The sequence below is a fragment of the Elephantulus edwardii genome, unplaced genomic scaffold, assembly GCF_000299155.1.
Source record: "Elephantulus edwardii isolate Elephantulus edwardi_28Jun2011 unplaced genomic scaffold, EleEdw1.0 scaffold00290, whole genome shotgun sequence".
Taxonomy (NCBI): domain Eukaryota; kingdom Metazoa; phylum Chordata; class Mammalia; order Macroscelidea; family Macroscelididae; genus Elephantulus; species Elephantulus edwardii.
In genome coordinates, this window is record NW_006400040.1 from 2,184,949 (window position 1) to 2,205,589 (window position 20,641).

Sequence of the window (20,641 nt, forward strand, 5' to 3'; positions counted from 1 at the left end):
TAAAAAACTTGATTTTTGTGCCTTAGTTTATGATCAATTTTATTATTATTATTTGTTGTTATGGGTCCTCAAGTCACCTGTGACTCAGCGACCCTATATACAACAACCCTAAACCATGCTCTATCCTGTGCCAATCCTATTGTCGCTGACAGATTTACCCCCAATACTCCAGTCACTGAATCAATCCATCTCATTAGACAAAAACACTTGTATATCTCTTAAGGATAATCCTATCTTGATCACCTATAAAATATGCTCTAAAGGTACTTTGAAAATCTTCTATCTGTTTAAAAGTGTTAATGAGGCACCTCATTAAATCTTTCTAAAGTATTAAAATCTACTTTATATCATATTAGAATAATAACCCAATTCTCTTTTGGTTACTATAACAACATAACATAGCGTAGAATGTCTTTCTACATCTGTTCACTTTCAACTTATTTGTGTCTTTGGGTTTAAAGTTGTTGTTGTTGTTATGTGCCGTCGAGTCGTTTGCGACTCATAGCGACCCTATGCATAACAGCCCTAAACCCTGCTCTGTCCTGCGCCAACCTCACTGCCTCTGACACACCCATCCCGATTACCCCAGTCACCGAATCAATCCATCTCATAGAGGGTCTTCCCCTCCTGCGCTGTCCCTCCACCCTCCCAAGCATGATGTCCCTCTCCAAGGACCCGTCCCTCCTGGCAACATGTCCAAAGTATGTCAGACGAAGCCCCAGAATCCTTGCCTTCAAGGAGTAGCTTGGTTTAATCCTCTCCAAGATGAATCTGTTTTCCTGGCAGTCCATGGTACATTCAGTACTCTTCTCCAGCACCACAGCTCAAAAGCATCCACTCTCCTTCTGTCCTCCCTAGTCATTGTCCAACTCTCTGATGCATAACAAGCGATTGGAAAGACCATGGCCTGTATCACGCGCACCTTAGTCTCCAGAGAGACACCGTTGCTCCTGAGTACTTTAGAGAGGTCCCTAACAGCAGACTTTCCCATCGCAATACGCTTTTTGATTTCCTGAGTGCTGGTGCCAAGAGTGTTGACTGTGGAGCCGAGCAAACTGAAGCTGTGAACAATCTCAATCTCTTCGCCATCCATCCTAACGCTGTCAATTGGTCCAGTGGTGAGAATCTTCGTCTTCTTGACATTGAGCCTCAGTCCATACTGAAGACTGCAGTCCTTGACCCTTCGCAGTACCACAACCCTTTCTAAACCCAGCCTGGACTTCCGGCAGTTCTCTGCTGATGTACTGTTCTAATCGTTTTTGGATAATCTTCAGTAGAATCTTGCTTGCATGTGAAATCAATGACACTGTTCTGTAGTTTCCACACTCAGTTGGGTCACCTTTCTTTGGAATGGGAACAAATATAGATCTCTTCCAGTCAGTTGGCCAAGTGGTTGTTCTCCAGATTTCTTGGCACAACTTGGTGAGCACATCCAGGGCAACATCCGTTATCTGAAATACTTCAATTGGTATACCATCGATTCCTGGGGCCTTATTTTTTGCTATTTCCTTCAAAGCAGCTTGAACTTCTTCCTTCATCACCGTAGGCTCTTGCTCATATGTTATTTCATTAAATTCTTCTGTATCTGCCAATTCCTTCCTATACAATGACTCAGTATATTCCTTCCATTTTCTTTTAATACTTCCTGGATCATTTAATATTCTGCCCAAAGCATCCTTGATTACAGCAACTCTAGGTTTGAATTTGTTCTTCAGTTCCTTGAGCTTAAGAAATGCTGAGCAAGTTCGGCCCTTTTGATTTTCTGACTCTAGCTCTTCACACATTTCATTGTAGTATTTTGCTTTGTCATTCCAACCTGCCTGTTGGAATCTTCTGTATATTCCTTATTTCCCAGATGTTTTGCTAAGTTGTATTTTCATTGTCATTTGTTCCAAGAAACTTTAATTTTCATCATCTTGTTTCTTCTTTTACCCAGTCATGTTTAAGCATGGTGTTGTTCAGCTTCCAAGTGTATGCCTTTTTCTCCTTTATCCTCTTGTTACTGATTTCTAATTTTGTAACATTGTGGTCTGAGAAAATGTTTTCTCTTATTCCTGTGTTTTTTAATTTATTGATGTTTGCTTTGTGACCAAGAATGTGATCTATTCTGCAAAATGTTCCATGAACATTGGAGAAGAATGTATACTCAGCTTTTTTTGCAGTGCATTAGTACTAGGAGTAGTGTACAGCCATGGTGGTCAAGACAGATACTAGTACAGTGACAGACATATAAATCAATGGAATAGAATTGAGAATCCAGAAATCAGCTCATCTACCTATGGCCAACTACATTTTGACAAGGAGATTACATCAGTAAAGTGGGGAAACAACAGCCATTTAAATTACTTTTTTTTTCTTGTTTTGTTCGGTCAAATCAGATCTGACTGGCACAGGAGGAGATTGCCTCTCCTTCTCCCGGGGAGCATCTGGTGTATTCAAACTGCACACCTTCAGGATTATAGCGCAACTTCTTGCCTTTAGGCCACAGAGCTCCCCACAAGCCTTTTAAACAAATGATGTTGGCAAAATTGGAAAACCATCTAGAGTAGAAAAAGCAGGCAAGACCCATACCATATGCAAAAACCAACTCAAGGTGAATCAAGGTCCTAGGAATAAAACCAAAGACCATAAACTTCATCAGAGCATAGCTTGTATGAACTCTAGAAACCCTACTCCACAGTACAGTCTTTTAGTCATGGTTGGTAAAATAGTTGGTCAGTGAAGAAAGAGGAAGGCCTTCAGTAAGATGGACTGACACAGTAACTGCAACAAAGGGGCTCAAAAATAGCAACACCTGTGAGAACCAGAATTGGTTTCGTGCCATTCTAATGTATATAGAGTAGCTTTTAGTTAGAACTGACTCAGTGGTACTAAAATAACATACTTTCTCTTAAAATTATTTTTAGTGGAGACTTTCCCCCCCTATCTTCAGCTTTTGGTTACTACCTAGAGTTTCCCCTCAACCCAAGAAAGGTCTTCCTTTAATATTTACTACAGGGTAGATATAGTGGTAACAAAATCCCTCGATTTTTGTTTACTCTTTTAAAAAAAAATCTTAATTTTGTAATTCATAAAGGACAGTTTTGCTTTGTAGCAAATTCTTGGTTGATAGTTCTATTTCCGTACTTTAAATACACCATTCTGCTGCCTTCTGGCTCCTGGATTTTCTGAGAGGAAATTAACAATTTTATTAGGAATCTTTTGTATCTAACAATTTATTTCTCTTTTGCTGATTTCAGAATTATGTCATTTTTGATAGCACGATCATAAAATATCTCAGTAACTTTTTAAAAGAAAATTTTAATAATGATTTTAACAAAAGTTTAAAGTTAGATTTTTGTTCATTCATTGTTGCGTATTTTATCCCCTCTGCCTCCCTTCTCCCCCAGTTCACTTAAAAAAAAAATTAATTCACTGCTGCACAATTACCTCCCTTCCCAAGTCCCCATTCTCTTTGCAATGTACCTCTTATTCTGGCTGTTTTCATATGTATAATACCTAATCATATATTCATTTTAAACAGTTATTTTCTTCATATGTTCAAATGCAGTGTTCTTTATCTATCTATTCTTAGCCTGTTCTCGTCCCAATTCCCCTGTCAGACCTACTTTATAATAGTGGTGTTATGCAAGATTTGTCCTTTTGTGACTCAGCAAGATATCTTCCCGGGTCACCCATGTTGTGTAATGTTTTACAAATGCTGTGTAGTATTCCATTGTATGAATATGCCATCGCTTTTTTATCCATTTATTGATTGGGCTGCTTCCATCTCTTTGCTAGTGTAAATAACACAGCAATAAACATCTTTGGATGGCAGTTCTGGTTTCTTAAGGTGTATTCCCAGTAGTGGAATTGCTGGGTCAAATGGTATTTCTATTTCCAACTTTTTGAGAAAACGCCAAATCATATTTCATTGCAACAAAGAACTTTTCTGAGTTTGTGCTATTTGGAATTCATGGAGCTTCTTGAAGTTGTAGATTTATGTCATTTGAACATGTTCTATTACTCTTTAAAGTATTTTTTCCTATCCTTTCTTCTCCTACTGGGATTCCTATGATTTATTGGGTCATTTCACTTCATGTGTCTCATGTTCTCACTTTCCTCTTGGATTTACTCAGCAGTCTTTGCACAGGACTAGAAGAGCTTTGTAACGCTGGCCTAGTGCCAAGAAGCTGAACGCATACCTAGCAAGCTATTTTGATTAAAGAGCTGTATCCTGTTTCCAACCTAAATTGTAACCTAGTAACTTTGCTAATAGTAATTGTGAATATGGTCTGTGAGTTCTGGGTGGCCATGAGTGTTGTATGGCAGCAGATTAGCAGATCCAGTAGCAGAGCAATGAGTAAGGAACACTGATACTAGAATTGATAGAAGTAGTATGAGAAATGGGGACATATCTGACCTCATCAGTATTGGTTTTATGTTGTGGATGTTGTTGATAGTGACTTTCCTTTGTGGAGATAATGGAGGTAATATACTACCAGCCTCACTCATTCTTTACATTGGTAGTTGTTTTTCTTGGTGCTAAAATGACTTTTTAGACTTTTAGTCTTTACCATTTATCATTTTAGTTGTATTTTAGACTCTTTAGTCTTACACTAACAGTTTTCTCCAGCTCTTTTAATTCTACTTTTATGGAAGATGAGGAAGAGGATTAAAGAGTCCCATACTTCTAACTTGGGTAATTTGGTAAATGATCATACTGTTCAGTGAGTAACACTTTGAGGAAGGAAAAGGTATAAAAAAAGGAAACTAGAATTCAGACCTAGCAAAATCTATAAAAGCCACACTGTTAGACATGGCATTTATGTATAATCTTATATCTTAAAACCTAATAGATGTGGCTACTTAATGAGGATTTTCATTATTTAAACTTGGTCATTTACAATAATTCACTTGTTGGGAAACTTAATAATTGTACACTAATTTATGTTTTTCTTTCCAGTTTCGGAAAAAAGTACATATCACTGAACACATGAACATACATGCATATTCAGCTTTTACTCTGGAATGTTGCTAAGTTGTGAATAGTTGCCTAATGGGTTGGTAAGAACATTTAGAGATATGAATAATAGTTTGTTGAAATGAAGCTATGAATGACTATAATGTAACTTTATTCTATAAAAGCTTCATGATGTCAATACTCAGGAAGGTGTGTCTAAGTTTAAATGGCAATCCAGAATGATTTTTACAAGGGTTTTGAATTTCCATGTCACATATTTTGAACACATGGTCAGGAGGGACCAGTCCTTGGAGAAGGATATCATTATTTGGAAGAGTGGAAGGACAACTCAGGAGAGGAAGACCCTGGAGGAGAAGGATTGACACAATAACTGGAGGAATGGGCGTAGAGGTTTTAGAGTCAGTGAGAATGGCTTAGGATAGGGCAGGCTTCAGAGCTATTATACATAGGGTTGCTGTGAGTCATAGGCAACTCATTGGTACATAACAACAACAATAATCAGTATTTGGTTTTGTAAGTGTAGGCTTTTGCATGTGGAATTTTATATATTTTTTTTAAATTTTTCATTTTATTATTTTTTTGTGTGTACCATCAAATCAGATCTGACTGGTACAGGAGGAGATTGTCTCTCCTCCGGCAGAGCATCTGGTGGATTTGAACCATGCACTTCTGGGATTGCAGTACAGCTTCTTGCCACCAGGCCACCAGAGGTCGCCAGAATTTTATATTTAAGATGATACATTGTGTTCCAAGTTCAAAATATTATATACAGAAATTGTTGGATGCTTTTATATATTTGTAAAGCTTATAACATATACAAGATAAAAGAAGGATATCTGTGATGTATGTAAGATGTTAATAGACCCTTTTGATTATGTATACTTGGAAGGGTTTTATCTTTACAGATAAATTACCTGTTTTGAATGCTTACAGTGTATATTAAGATTCCCTTAGCTCCACTGCTTTCTGATCACATAAAGAACAATGATTCACTAAATGAAAGTTGTTAACAAGGAAAGAGATTCACTATATGAAAGTTGTAGCAAGGAAAGAGATCATAGAATCAGCAGAATTTACATATTCTTCCTGCTGCGTTTTTTGTAACATTGCGTTGTAATAAGGGTATTTCTTGATAGACATGTATTAGAAATATATAATACATATTTATAAGAAAAATAGCAGAACAAACCAGAATTACTTTTTGAGATGTAAAAGAATAAAAATCACCCCTTAAACTCAGAATTCAGTAGTGTGTCCTATCATTGAAGAGGTTACTTCAATTTGACTGAAAGTTTTCCAATGAGTTGAGTGGTAACATGGTGTTAGAATTAGACAAACTATTACCATGCCAATAAAAATTGAATGAATGTCAATTAATATGAGAAACCATTATGTATCTTTTGTTCAGGAATCAAAGGATGAACAGTGGAAACGAGCTATGGATTATTTAAATGTTGTCAATGAACTCAACTACATGACCCAAATTGTTATCATGCTTTATGAGGATCCTAACAAGGTAATAGTTCTTGATTTATATTTGTTACCAAAGTTAAATAAAGAGTTTAATAGTCTTCATTTTTAAAATGATCTATCATATTTTTTTAGGATCTTTCTTCAGAAGAGCGCTTTCATGTTGAATTACATTTTAGTCCAGGAGCCAAAGGATGTGAAGAAGACAAAAATTTGCCATCTGGCTATGGTTATAGACCAGCTTCCAGAGAGGTAATGACAATGTAACTTTCAATACTTAGCTATTACAAGTCTATATTTTCATTGTTGTTAAGTGCTGATGAGTTGAACCCAACTCATAGCTGACCTTATAGTGAGTTTTCAGAGACTCCAAATCGAAGAGAGGTGATTGCCCATCTTTCTCCCACAGAGTTATTGTGGAGTCATGCTGGCTACCTTTGGGTTGGTAGTGCAACTCTTTATCATTTACCATTGGGTGTTAGTTAGGTGCACTCAAGTTGGCTGCATCTCATAGCTATTCTGTTCTCAAGGGCAAACAACATAGCAACTCTGTGTATAATAGATGGAAAACTTACACTATTCTGAGCCATATTTTCATGAAGTTTATATAGAAGTTTCCTATTATGTATTATTCTTACCTCAAGGACTAAAAAACATGTTTTTTAAATGTGATATGATTATTTTTTAAGTGTATAATTTTAGGCATATTAGAATGTGTAAAATGAACAATAACAACATGGTGTCAGCCATATCTTAACCTCTACTAACTCTAATAGGGACTACTCACATCAACAACATCCACAGCACAAAACTAGTTGCCATGAGATCAGACATGTCTCCCACACTCACCCACCTATTTCTTTTAATTCCGACATCAGGTTTAACTGTTATACTGGGTCCAAAATACATTGTAATAACTACACAGACTTTACAAAGTCATAGTCACAGTTATGGGGTTTATTAGGTAGTCAACAGGTTACACAGTAAGTTGATGGCAGGATACAATCCCTTATTCCTCCAGCAAGCTTGGATAAAGGTTCTGGCTGCAGCAGTCCCAAGTCAGCTCTGTCTCAGATTGATCTCTGGTTCCCCACTGAGGCTGCTATTGTTTTTGTGTAGATCCTGGTCAGGCTGGCACAGGAATTTCCAACTCTGTAGGACACACGCTGCTTCCTCTTCCTTGGTAGTGTTGAGATTCTCGATTTCTGCTGTTGAAACCACTCCATTTAAAGCTAGTGGCATGGTGAGACTAGCTAATACCTTTGTGGATAGACTAACATGTCCTTTTTGTATGATCCCACTCATCCATGTGGCAAATCAAATTCAAAGGCTAGGAAACCCATTTTGAACAATAAACCCTTGACACCTCAGAATGGTGAGCACATCCAGGGCAGCATCTGTTGGTTGAAGTATGTCAACTGGTATGCCATCAATTCCTAGGGGCTTGGTTTTTGCCAGTTCTTTTAGAGCAGCTTGAAATTACTCATCACCACAGGTTCTTGCTGATACGTTGTTGCATGAAATTCTTCTGGGTCAACCAATTCCTTTTGGTATAGTGACTCTGTAAACTCCTATCTTCTTTTAATGTTTCCTGGATCATTTAATATTCACCCAAAGCATCCTTAAGTATTGCAACTCAAGGTTGAATTGGTTCTTCATTTTATTCAGCTTAAGAAATGACAAGTTTGGCACGTTTGCTTTTCTGATACTTTATCTTCCTTCACTGCCCTTTGAGATCTTGTTGAGCTTCTTAATTTCTTGGTTTCTTCCCTTTGCTTTGGCTTCTCAGTGTTCCAGTGCAATTTTCAGAGTCTCTTCTGACATCCATCTTGATTTTTTCTTCCTCCTCTTTCTTTATGATGACCTTTTGTATTTATGATACAAGAATATCATGAATGATATTCTTAATATCCTCCCACAGCATATCTGGTCTTTGCTCATTAGTGTTCAAGGCCTCAAACTTGTTCTTGAGATGTTTTTGAAATTCAGGTAGGATAGATTCAAGGTCAAATTTTGGTTCCTGTGGATTTGATTTAATATTCTTTAGCTTCAGCTTGAACTTTCATATAAGTAATTGGTGGTCTGTTCCACAGTCAGCATCTGTCCTAGTTTTCACAGCTGATTTTGAGCTTTTCCGGCAATTCTTCCCACAGATGTGATTGATCTGATTCCTGTGCATATCATCAGGTGAAATCCATTTGTATATCCTGCATTTGTTTCTTATTAAAAGTATTTGTAATTATTGTACAGAATTCTATCATTCTATCTCCAGCTTCATTTCTGTCACCAAGTCCATGTTTTCTAACTACTGATCCTTCTCTGTTCCCAACTTGAATGACAGTGGTATTCGCTAGACTTCATTGTATGTGTATGGTATTATCCTGTCATTCACAGCATTATATTTCAAGATGAATCTAGAAATTACTTTTTTAATTATGAAAGCAACCCCGTTTTTCCTCACCTTTTCATCTCCAGCATAGTAGATCACATGATTGTCTGATTCAAATTATCCCATACCACCATCTCATTTCACCAGTACCCAGTATGTCAATATTTATGCATTCCATTTCTTTCTTAAGAATATCCAATTTTCTTACTTTTATTTTTCTCACATTCCACATTCCAATCTGGTTGTTTGCTTACAACTGTTCCTCTTTTTTTGTGTTTCCGTATTTGAGAGCTTAGCCTCAGTTGTCATATCTGTTAGGCTAAGTGTACTCTGTTATACATAGGGTTTTTGAAGCTTGTTATTTTGGAAGTGGATGACCAAACCTTTAAGTTTTGTACTTAGATTAATACCATTTCTGTATAGCAATGCTAATTGTACTCTTTCTGTAATTTTAAAAATACCAGTTTCTTGAGTTTTCACTTAAGATTTACATAATTTATATTCCTATTGAACAGTTGCTACTCAGCTTGTTTGGTCTGGTTACATTCTTCACAGTGCATCAATATTCTTATTATTTCCATTCTGATTGTTCCATTGCTTACTGTTGTTTTGTTATTTGTTTGGGCACTTCATTTTATTGTATTTTTATTTGTACTCTTTAAAATAAAGTATATGTATTTCCTAAAATCAGAGAAAATATAATTTCTTTTATATTAGCCAACATATTACTAGGCTGTCGTGTTTAAGTAAAAGTAATTTAATTGAATAAACTTTTATATGTACTTCAAGTGACCATAGCATTAACATCTGTTGGTTGAATGTGTTTATCAGGAAATACTGTTTCTTATATCAGTGTTATGTGTTTTATTTTTGACCACAGAGTGAAGGCAAGAGATGTTCTCTTAAAATTGATAGTGATGATGAACCACATACATCTAAAAAGGATGAGGTTGATCGAGCTGTAATACTGTTCAAGCCTATGGTATCAGAACCAATTCATATACATAGGAAGTCTCCACTTCCAAGATCTAAGAAGATGGCTACAAACGAAGTAAGCATATATGTTATAGCATGATTTTAAGTATACTAACTATATTTTACTAGAACAGAAAAGAAAATACAGCTTTAAATACAGATCTTGAAAATGTAACATGAGATTTCATTTTCAACTTTGACTACTCTTCAAATTTCAGAAAGATAGAAACAATTAGAAAATAAAGATATTAGTTCTAGAACTTGGAGCTACATGTATATGGTATCGCTTTTATAACATGATGAATAGAAATATTAAGATTTTCTAATTTAATAAATGAGTCCATTTATTTTACTTGCCACTTAGGCTATTATTAGGGATATTTTTATTTTAATTGATGCAGGGATAATTTTGCATTAATAATAAATAATTACAAAAGATACTTAAATACAGCTCTAAAGGCCTAATCTGTAGGGATTTGCACTGCCAAGCCTAAGGCTGTGCTTCTCTGCTGGGTCATATCCACTAGCAACTTACCAAAGAAAGATGGGCAATCTTTTTTGCTTATGATTTAAAACCTCAGATATACGGGGTGGGGGGTGAACCATGAGTCAGTTCTGAATTGACTACAGTGAGTTCAAGATTGTTTTTGGCTTTGTTTGGTTGTAAGATGTTTTAAATGCTTCTAGTAACAGTGTAGATTAAAATGTAAAAGTCCATATTGATAACCTGATTGCAAAAATCCATACAGTAATAAGTATATTTGTTAATATAGTTAAATAGTATATCTATATTGATATACAGTTAAATAAATTAGGCCAAATATTTCTTTTCACTAATACAGTATCATTTAAAAAGCTAGTAAAATAACATTCTAAAGGAACGTTAATTCGTTGGAATGGTGCTTGATAAATCTTTAATATTTATGCATTTTATACTTTAAAAATCTTTATTAAGGATATCTTTATATAAGGTAATGCTTATAAACATTTTTAAAAGCTCTAGTAAAAGTATAAAGGAAGAAATTAACCGTAAAATAGAACCATCAACTGCTAAGTTAGAAAAATATTTAATGTTGATATTTGAATATTCTAAACCTGAGGAATGATGTATAACATTTGCCTAGCAGTTGATGAGTAAGAATAATGTAGATCCTATCTTAGTTAAGATCCCCTTGAATGTGGTATTTTAAGGTAAATACAAGAGAAAGTGGTTGACAATTATAGAACTATTAATTCTGTCATAGCTTAACCAAAAAATTAGAAATTCTAAGTTATGTTCAGGTAGCCTTAAGTAAACCAATAAACGACATACTATTATAACCTAAACTATCATATATATGAGGGCAGTGATTTTGATATATTGTTCAACAAAACAATCTGCAATTTAATTACATTATGTATTTCAACATTAAACACTCTTCTCTGACTCCCCAAAAACCTATTACCTGAAGACAGCAAGTGTGTTAGTGAGTATTTTTGGTAGGTCATCTATATTTGCAAAATCTTCACAAAGTCACTGCCCTTATTTAACTCCTAAAGTTTAAAACAGTTATAAATCTTCTTTTAAATACTTAAATAGTTGCTTAAAGAGGTTATTACTATGCCATGCTAAACTTTTACTTCCATAAGGTAAATTATTCAAGTAAAACTTTGAAGACTTTTTCCACCGCCCACCATCTCCATGGATATCAGACGTTTGTACTTCCAAAAGACACACAAAGAAAAAGACAATTCTCTTCATTTTGTGCAAGTAGATTTTACTCTGTCCTCCCTGTCTGAAATCTAAACATGCAAACATATAAAAATGAAAATGTTTGCTGCATGTTTTGTCTACTGAACTCTACAAATAATCTCTAGAGAGGGTAAACAAATAGATTTAAAAATATTAGTGCAGTTTGAACAAGTCAGTGTAGTTTCAATCCATTTTCTACTCTCTAATTTTGTTTTTTATATACTATATTCATACACCCACCTTAAAACTTGTACAATAAGATCTCTTAAATTCTTTCCACAGTTCTTTTAGTAATTTGAGTTGAAAAGCGATCTTCAATAATGCATAAAAACTCTTGAATATTTAAAAGTAAGCAGAATACTTTTTTATATTTAAGAAAATTTATTAAAAGAGAAAAAATGGTAATTTCTTTCCATTTTAAGAGTGAAAGAACAATGAAACAGTCTAAATATCTTAAATATTAAGGTGTTTCTTATAATTGTTACCACATATACCTAGATTTATAAATCATTTCTGTGAAATTATCAAATACTGAAATATTTGACTCCCAAGTTATTATTAGTTTTAGAAAAGTAAATAAGCAAATACAAACAAACTGTATTTTTTTTTCTTTCTGATCATTTTGCTCTGTTGTATCTAACTTTGCATGCTCTGCTTTTTGTTTTTTGTTTTGTTTTGTTTTGTTTTTTTTGCCCCCTTTCTCACTTCCAGGAAGAGAGCCCCCTGAGTGTGTCTAGCCCAGAGGGTACTGGTACCTGGCTGCATTATACCAGTGGTGTGGGTACTGGGCGTCGAAGACGCAGATCAGGGGAACAAATCACTTCTTCCCCTGTCTCCCCCAAATCATTGGCTTTCACATCCAGTATTTTTGGCTCATGGCAACAGGTTTTTAAACTTTACTTCATTAAACATTTCCCCCCCTGCATTCAGAGCAACAAACAGCTCTCTTTGAGGACATCTAATCCCTTGTATTTTACATCAGAGTAAATCCTTCTGTTTTGGGATTCATTTAAAAGTGGTTGTGGTATCTGATAATATTTGAGGCCAAAAATTTCCATTGCATGTGTTTAGCATTTTTTACTGAGAGAGTTTTAAGTCCAATATTAACAAAAATAATAATACATTTTATACTCCTGTAACTTTAGCTTCATTAAGGCATTTTTAAAAAAAGAAAAAAAAAAAAGAAAATTCTCTCTTTGGCTTAGTTGTCCTTGAAAACTTTCAGAAATAAAATTACTTAATTTGATAGTAGAGAAATGTAATGATTTCCCTCCATAATTTAAAAACTAGATTCCATTTGGAATTTGCTGATAATGCTAACAGATTTTTAAAATACCAAAATTTCAGTGTCCCACTCGAATACACAACAACAATATTAATTAGTAGGATGTGTCAAATATTGATCATTTCCTAACTTGCTTTTCCATTATCTGGATGTATCTAACTTAAGGAATGTATAAATCGTATTATCTTCCTTTTGATCTATATTTTAATGCTTTCTTTAAAATGAGAGGGGCAAGTATAATATGTGCCCATCAACAAGTTGAGGGGAAAAAAGTATTTCAGAAGGACTTTCTGTGATGACATTTGAAAGTACTGAAGTATTTAATACAATGGAAGGTCTGCTGTTACACATGACTTTTCTGAGAATTTCAGCAATTTCCTTTTGGAAATATACTGTGCTTGATTATAGGAAAAGGGATTATGGTATCCGTTAAGGCTGTGACTATTTAAAGGTTACTCTGATAAAGCCTGTGCATGGATCAATAATTGTATGGTGACCTCAACAGTCTCTGTCTGTCTTTTCTTTTGTTTGTGATTGTTTTTCCCCCTTCAAATACAGGAGCTGTTTAAGAGTGGGCATTTGGCTTCTTTTAAGAGAAAATGAAATTATTTCAGTCTATTAATTGTTTTCTTTTCATCTGTCTTGTTTCATACATGATGTTTCATTCTGAATGCCTGCTTCACACCACTTCATTGCAAGGACTTCATATGAAATGGACTCCCTTCAGAAGGGGATCTTGCATGATCTTTCATGTTTATGTATTTCTACTAATATTTATCATACAGCTTATTAACCTTTGTCTGTCTGGAACAGGCTGCATATGAAGTATGGAGTTCTGACTTAATTGTACTGTTTTACTCCATCTATTTTGCTTTCCCTGTGTAGGTTGTATCTGAAAATGCTAATTACCTGCGTACACCAAGGAATCTTGTGGAACAGAAGCAGAATCCTGTAGGTATGTGACCTCATGAAAATTTCATTCCATTCTTGGTATTGTGCGCAAATGTAAAAATCATTAGTGTTGTAAGCATGACCAAATGCTATGCTTTACTTTTGAATGTATACTAATTCAGAATGTTGACTTATACAACTCTGAAATCACAGACATTTCAATAAAATTAAGATAAATAATTTTTACTGTGTAAACCAGTCAAAGATAAAATACAGTTACTACTACAGTGCGGCTGCGATTTGACGTTGGGTCTATAAATGAAAGTTGCAACATGTATTAAGAAGGAAATAAACTATTTTCCATGTTGACAAAGATGAAAAGATGCTGTTGAATGCAAAAAGAATAATTTTTTTACTTCCTAATTAAAGCCAAAACTAAAAACTTTTTAGAAGAACTAGTAGAATATTCCATACTAGCGTATTATTATTATTATTATTAAATTATTAATTTCCTTTTGAGCAATACTTAAGGAAAACCAAAGCAAGCTAATAAAAAGTGGCACTGTTCCTCTTCAGGACTATACCACTTAAATGTTTTTTGCTATTGCCCAAAGGAACATTAGAAAGAATTTTTTAAACTTATATGAAGCTTGTGACTGATAAAATATGAAGTAATGGCATATATTATTTTCTGTAAACATTGTAGAAATAAGCAATAAGAGCATAATTAAGTCATTATGATTGTATACCTTGTATATTATGTGATCTCTACTAATTTTATGAACTGATGAGGACTACACATTTGACAATCTTTCTTTTAAGTAATGTCTGTGAATTATGTTAGTATTTCTAATACTACTGTAATATATTGCCAGTTTATATATTCGTCTTTCTTTTATAGCTGTATCATAATGTGCTTGATAAAAATGTATTTCATATTTACCTAGTTGTGAAAATTTTGCTTACATATGAAAGAAGTCGTTGCAAATTAAGCATCAATTTATTTTGGCTGTTTCATTTCTTAATAATGTATTTTACTGATTATTTCATTTTTCATTTTTACCTCCATTAGGGATTTTATTAGTTAAGATCTTTAAGTCATTTGTTAAGTATTAGTTTAAACTGATTTAATCTTATATAACCTAAATGGAATTGTTTTTATCAGATCTTCTCACAAATACACAAGGTGTGATTTGTATAATTTCATAATAATAGAAACCTATTTACAGACATACTTTGAAAAATACTGGTTTAATATCAGTTTATGCTAGGAGCTTTTTCCTTCCCTTTTGCTTCCCCATCACCCCTCCCACATATGGTCTGCTCTCCCAAATTGATCTACGGAATCCCATCTCATCCTAAATTAATGTTTATGGTGTTTTTAATGCTTGCACAATATCATATGTCTATTTTGTGGGCGTATTCTTTTCTTCAAAGATAACATTTTATCCAGTGCTTAATTACCCCCATTTGTACACATGATAAATGGTGCTAATGATTATTGGATGGTTAAAAGCATTATATTAAAATTGACATCATTAGGACGTCACAAACATATTGGGAGCTTGTTCAAGGCACTGCCAAAGGCTGTCTTATGTGTGGTAAGAGCCATATTAATTGCATGCTGCATGACTTCCCACTGTGAACAGAAGAACACCCGTTGTTGTATGTATTTTCTCTAACTCCCATCAGGGTCTCACTGTGCGAGCCTGTTTAGCACCTCAGTGCTCGGGGGTTCTTCAAGCGCACCTAACCTACAGGATTATGCTCGTACTCATCGTAAAAAGCTGACCTCTTCTGGCTGCATAGATGGTATGTGCACACATGCACACACAGATCCGTACCTACACCCATGCACACAGTCATGAGCATACATATATCTCAAAGGCCAGCCCATGGCCACTGACTGATTCTGATGGAGTTCTAGGACCCTTTGCTTAAGTGACTGTCAGTGTTCTCTATTATCTACAGCTTTAATCCATATTTCACCAAACATTTAAGTCTAGTGAGATTTATAATACTTGTACAATGTCAAATTTAAAGATATATGTATTCTTTTAAATAGTCGATAAAGCCACATTAAAAAGTATAAATCTTTCATCTTTTCAACTTAGTTCATTGTTAACCATTATTTGACTTATTATCAATGTGTATGAAATAAATTGAGTGGAATGCTCATTAGTAAAAGAAAATACCATCTTGGGAATATTTTTATAAAAATAAACACAGAATAGTTTAGGATCCCTAACTGAAGAAGATTTTGCCAATATTATTAATATACATTAAGTTTAATATACAGAATGTCTTTTTAGGCTTGTGAAGATGTCCTTTTTGTTAATAAGAGTGACTATTAGCCCTCCCAGGCTTAGCTTTATTTAAAGCTTTTTCTCATTTATTCCACATACACTCTTTAGTCAGTACAACATGGATTTACCATAATTACCGGCTCTTCTTGCATTTCTCTCTTTTGTGTATTTTCTTTAAACACTTTGCCTCTCTCATCAAGCCAGTTTACTTCTTTTAACCTATTTGGCTTACTACCCTTTCTCATTATCCCGTTTGCATGTTTACCTAATTCTAACTTCTTCATATATTTGTTTTTCCCCTCTTTTTTTTTAAATGTCCCTCTTTTGGTAGCTGTTATGAATTTCAGGTACCTGTTTTTCTCTTTCTCAGACGCCACACGCGGTTCTGCTGTTAAAAGGTTTTCTATCTCATTTGCTCGACACCCAACCAATGGTACGTTTGCTTTTATTTTAAAAGATACTCCCCTGCTTCATCCCCTTTTTATTTTTCTTTTGTTTCAAAATGTGGAATATACAGTATCATTCATTTATTGTTCTTTAAGTTCAATTGGCATATAATTCCAACTCCCTCAAATTATTCACCCAGATTATTGATACTGTCTAGCTCCCTTTTTCAACTATAATTTACACAATAATATTATTCAAAAACTCTTAAATTATCACACTGATGATGAACTTTAATACTACACTGAAATTTCCTTCTGATTTTTCAAGTGATCACTCTACAAATATTTAAATGCAATTAGTATCCTTTAGTTTGTTCTTAATTCTTAATAATTCAGATTTTTCCTCCTAATTCTTTTTTTCTCATCACATTACTGCTTTTCTTGAGATTTTTTTTTTTAATATAAATAGAAATATGTCCACATCAAGTAGCCAAATTTGGGGGAAAAAAAAACCGTGTCTGAAAAGTTCTTGGGAACCAAGAGATACTGTTTTCACTATGTGACATCACTTATTCCTTGCTCTTTGTCTAAAGCAAATCCTGTGTTGATCTGGAGCACTCTGAAAACTTCATCCAGCATTCCCTTTATCCTGGTATGACAAAATTGTTTGCTTTATTCAAGCAACTAATTCTGTGTTATTGTTGTTGTTATGTGCTGTTGCCTACGACTCATAGCAACCCTATATACAAGAGCCTCAACCCCTGCTCTATCTTATGCCAGTCTCACCGTCTCCGACACACCCACCCCAGTTACCTCAGTCACTGAATCAATCTACCTCATAGAGAGTCTTCCTGTCCTGCACTGTCCCTCTATCCTCCCAAGCAAGATGTCCTTCTCCAAGAACTGCTCCCGCCTTGCAACATGTCCAGAGTACGTCAGGCAAAGCTTCAGAATCCTTGCTTCCAAGGAGCAGTCTGGTTTAACCCTCTCTAAGATGAACCTGTTTGTTTTCTTAGCAGTCCATGGTATATTCAATACTCTTCTCCAACACTGTAACTCAAAGGCATCAATTCTCCTTCTCTACTCCCTAGTCATTGTCCAGCTCTCTGACACATAGCAAGTAATTACAAAGATCATGGCATGTATCAGGGGCACCTTAGTCTCCGGAGTGACACCATTGCACTTCAGTACTTTGGAGAGGTCCCTAACAGCAGACTTTCTTTCCCTCTATTTTAAAAATAAATAAATAAACTAAATAAATAAAATACACTTTTGGAAGTAAAATACTGTTAAATTACATTTTGGAGGCTGAACAGAACAGTTTCAAAGATATTACTTACAAACTGAATTATTACCTTAAAACTGCCTATAGAAGAAGGCTTGAGCTTGCAGAACAAGAGGTAGTTTTTACTGATTTTAAATAATCCTGGATTAAAAAATTAAAGATTTCTCATATTTGGAACAGGTATTTTTCTTTTTAGACCTTTTTCTTTTCTTAATTGAAAAAAAAGTTAAAGTTAAGAAGATTTAGTCATATTTTTCAAAAAGTTTTGTGAAACTAAGAGACTAAAAACAAGTCTCTGTTCATTTTCCCCCTCTGGATCCGTTCATTAAGGACACATCTCCATAACAGTGCACTAAACTTCTGGAAAGTGGAGTAGAAGATCTCATTCTCAGCAAGTAAAAATTTAGTCTGAAAGCTCAATTTGTTTTTCTTCCACTGAAGCTGTTTAAATGCTGCTATTTTTGAAGGAAAAGTTTCTTATTTGATGTAGCTGCAGCTGCTAAAGAAAATGCATGTAAGACTCTCAGAAGAAAAACAGAAATCAGAATATTTGGAGAAGAGACATTGCAATCTTGACTGTATTTTTATACCAAATGCTTATTTGTTTATAATCAGTATTACAAGTTTCACATAGAAATAATCAATTTTTAGTGGCTATTTAAAAAAATACTTCTATTAAATTAAACATATTTTATATTACTTGGATATAGACTTTAAAAAATATTTTTCTATATCTCATCTAACTTAATGCATGTAAAATGCATTCTTTTCAACTGTAGAAATACTTCTTTTTCGTTTTTCAGACTTCAAACTGTTTCTTTTGGTTTTTAATACTATTGTCTTATCTGTTCTTTGAATTGTCATTTGACTGTTCCTTTTACTTTTTATTTCCCCTCTTGTTACTTCCATCTTTAACATTTGTCATGGACTTACCCCTCCCTTCATCTTTAGTTCAAGGAACATGATGAAACAAGTATCTTCTGACAGTGCTTTACCTTATTTTCTGGGCCTCTGTGCAGAACACCTCCACCTCTATAGGTGCTGGTCCGTTTCCTCTGTGGAATTTCTAGGCTCCAGTGGTATGTTTTTATAGTTTCTAAACATGACAACAGGGTGGCTTTTTAAATTACTGCGTTAACCCTTTCGTTGTGAATTAAAAACTATGTTTACGCAAGACTAGTAGAAAACAATGTACACCAAAAGAACTTACTTATATTGTCATTCGCCTCTTATAAAATCTAATAGACGAGTTGTTGTTGTTATTGTTGTTGTTGTTGTATACCGCAGAATCAGAAACAACCCATAGCTGACTGTCTAGAGCGTTTTCAAGCGCAGTAATCCCACAGGAAGAAATTGCCCTTCCTTCTCCTGTGGTGCAGCTGGCGGATTTATATTCGGGGAAAGACAAAAATAAATTGTTTGGTGTGATGCAAAGAAAGGGTTTACGTTTATTTGCATGAACATCATATTTTTTTAAAGTGTAATTGTATGCAAAGCCTGATTTCTTTATTGCTTAGCTTAGGTGCTTTAGCGGCTGCTATAGTATTACAGTGATTTTTTTTTACCCCTCCCTCTCCTCAATTTCTTGTAAATGCTGTGTCATGCTTGCTTTGCACCTGAAAACCAACACAATTTTTAAGTCCCTATGCAGTTTTCATAGGAGAACGCGATTCCTTTAAGCTAGTTCCCCTGTTCTAACTAAAATGGAGGCCGTGTTTGCTTGTGTCATTCTCTCCTCCCAAAATGTAAAAATCTAAATATAAAAGTCTTGACTGTCTAGTGTTGCTATAACCAAAATACAATAAATTGGTGATTTAACAAGCAGAAATGTGTTTCTTACTTGTTTAGGAGGCTGGAATTCCAATCTCAGAGTGCTAGCTCCAGGGAAATGAAAGCTTTCTCTCTCTTGGCTCTGAAGGAAGGTTTTTGTATCTTCAGATTCTGCTTCCTGGTTCCTTGGATATTTCCATGTGTCTTGGCATCTCTTTTATCCCATTTCTGCTCACTTGCTTGCTCATTTAATCTCTTTTATATCTCAAAAGAGATTAACTCTAGATACATTTTATACTAATCCTGCCTCATTAACATAACAAAGGCAACCTATTCCCCAATAGGATTATAGTCACAGGCATCAAAACCAAAACCCAAGCCCTTTGCCTCAGGTTGATTTGGACTCCCAGGTACTCTCCAAGTTCCAAGATTATATGTGTTTATGGGAGAGAACTGCCCATTTTCCTCCCCTGAGTGGCTGGTAGATTCTTCTGACCTTTTGGAATCATTTGAACATTACACCATTAGGGCTCCTTAACCATAGGCATAAAGGATTTATAACATATTTCGGGGGGGCATAATTTCATCTATAGTGTTAGTCAAAATTAGACATAGACCTCTTGAAATAATTTTACTGTGGACTAAATTATATTTTAATTCATTATATTGAACTTCATATAAAACTTTTAAGAATTTTGATGGTGATTTGTTTTAAAGAGTAAGTTCAGAAAACGTTATTTTTTTAACAGTGTATGAAAACAATTTTAAAAGCCATTCAATTGGATAAATTTTCAAAATAAGCTGATAAATTTTTAAAGGTAGATACCCACATCCTGTTTGTCTTAAACAAGTGAGCTGTGTTTTAAGTCTTGTTTCACTGATAATATTAATGCATATCTGCATGATCATGAAATTTTTGTATCTCTATGTCATTGTTGGATATATGTATTTGTATTTTGCATTGCTTTTCACTAGCCTTAATTTTACTCAGTGATTTCCAATTATAAATTATGCATTAATTCAGTAAAGGTAGGTGAAATATATTTTGAAATTTTAATTTCAGTTATCAATAAGTGAATGTTGTTTTGGGGAGGATACCACCAAGTAAATACATGACATGCCTAGAAACATATTTAAAATCATCCTCCACAATAATTATATTATTGTCTATCAATATGCAGTACTTTTA

The 20,641-nt window shown here is 34.4% G+C and overlaps 1 protein-coding gene across 3 annotated transcripts in view; it reads left to right on the forward strand.

Moving 5' to 3' along the window:
• PPIP5K2 (diphosphoinositol pentakisphosphate kinase 2) overlaps positions 1 to 20,641 on the forward strand; it is an 85,268-nt gene that overhangs the window by 57,065 nt on the left and 7,562 nt on the right. The window contains exons 21-28 of one of the 3 annotated variants that reach the window (XM_006900681.1): positions 6,372 to 6,479; positions 6,569 to 6,685; positions 9,703 to 9,873; positions 12,241 to 12,414; positions 13,700 to 13,769; positions 15,398 to 15,517; positions 16,382 to 16,444; positions 18,702 to 18,761. In XM_006900681.1, the coding sequence (XP_006900743.1) occupies positions 6,372 to 6,479; positions 6,569 to 6,685; positions 9,703 to 9,873; positions 12,241 to 12,414; positions 13,700 to 13,769; positions 15,398 to 15,517; positions 16,382 to 16,444; positions 18,702 to 18,761 (883 nt within the window). The remainder of the gene's footprint in view (positions 1 to 6,371; positions 6,480 to 6,568; positions 6,686 to 9,702; positions 9,874 to 12,240; positions 12,415 to 13,699; positions 13,770 to 15,397; positions 15,518 to 16,381; positions 16,445 to 18,701; positions 18,762 to 20,641) is intronic. The other 2 variants (XM_006900682.1, XM_006900683.1) reach the window with 2 other exon arrangements.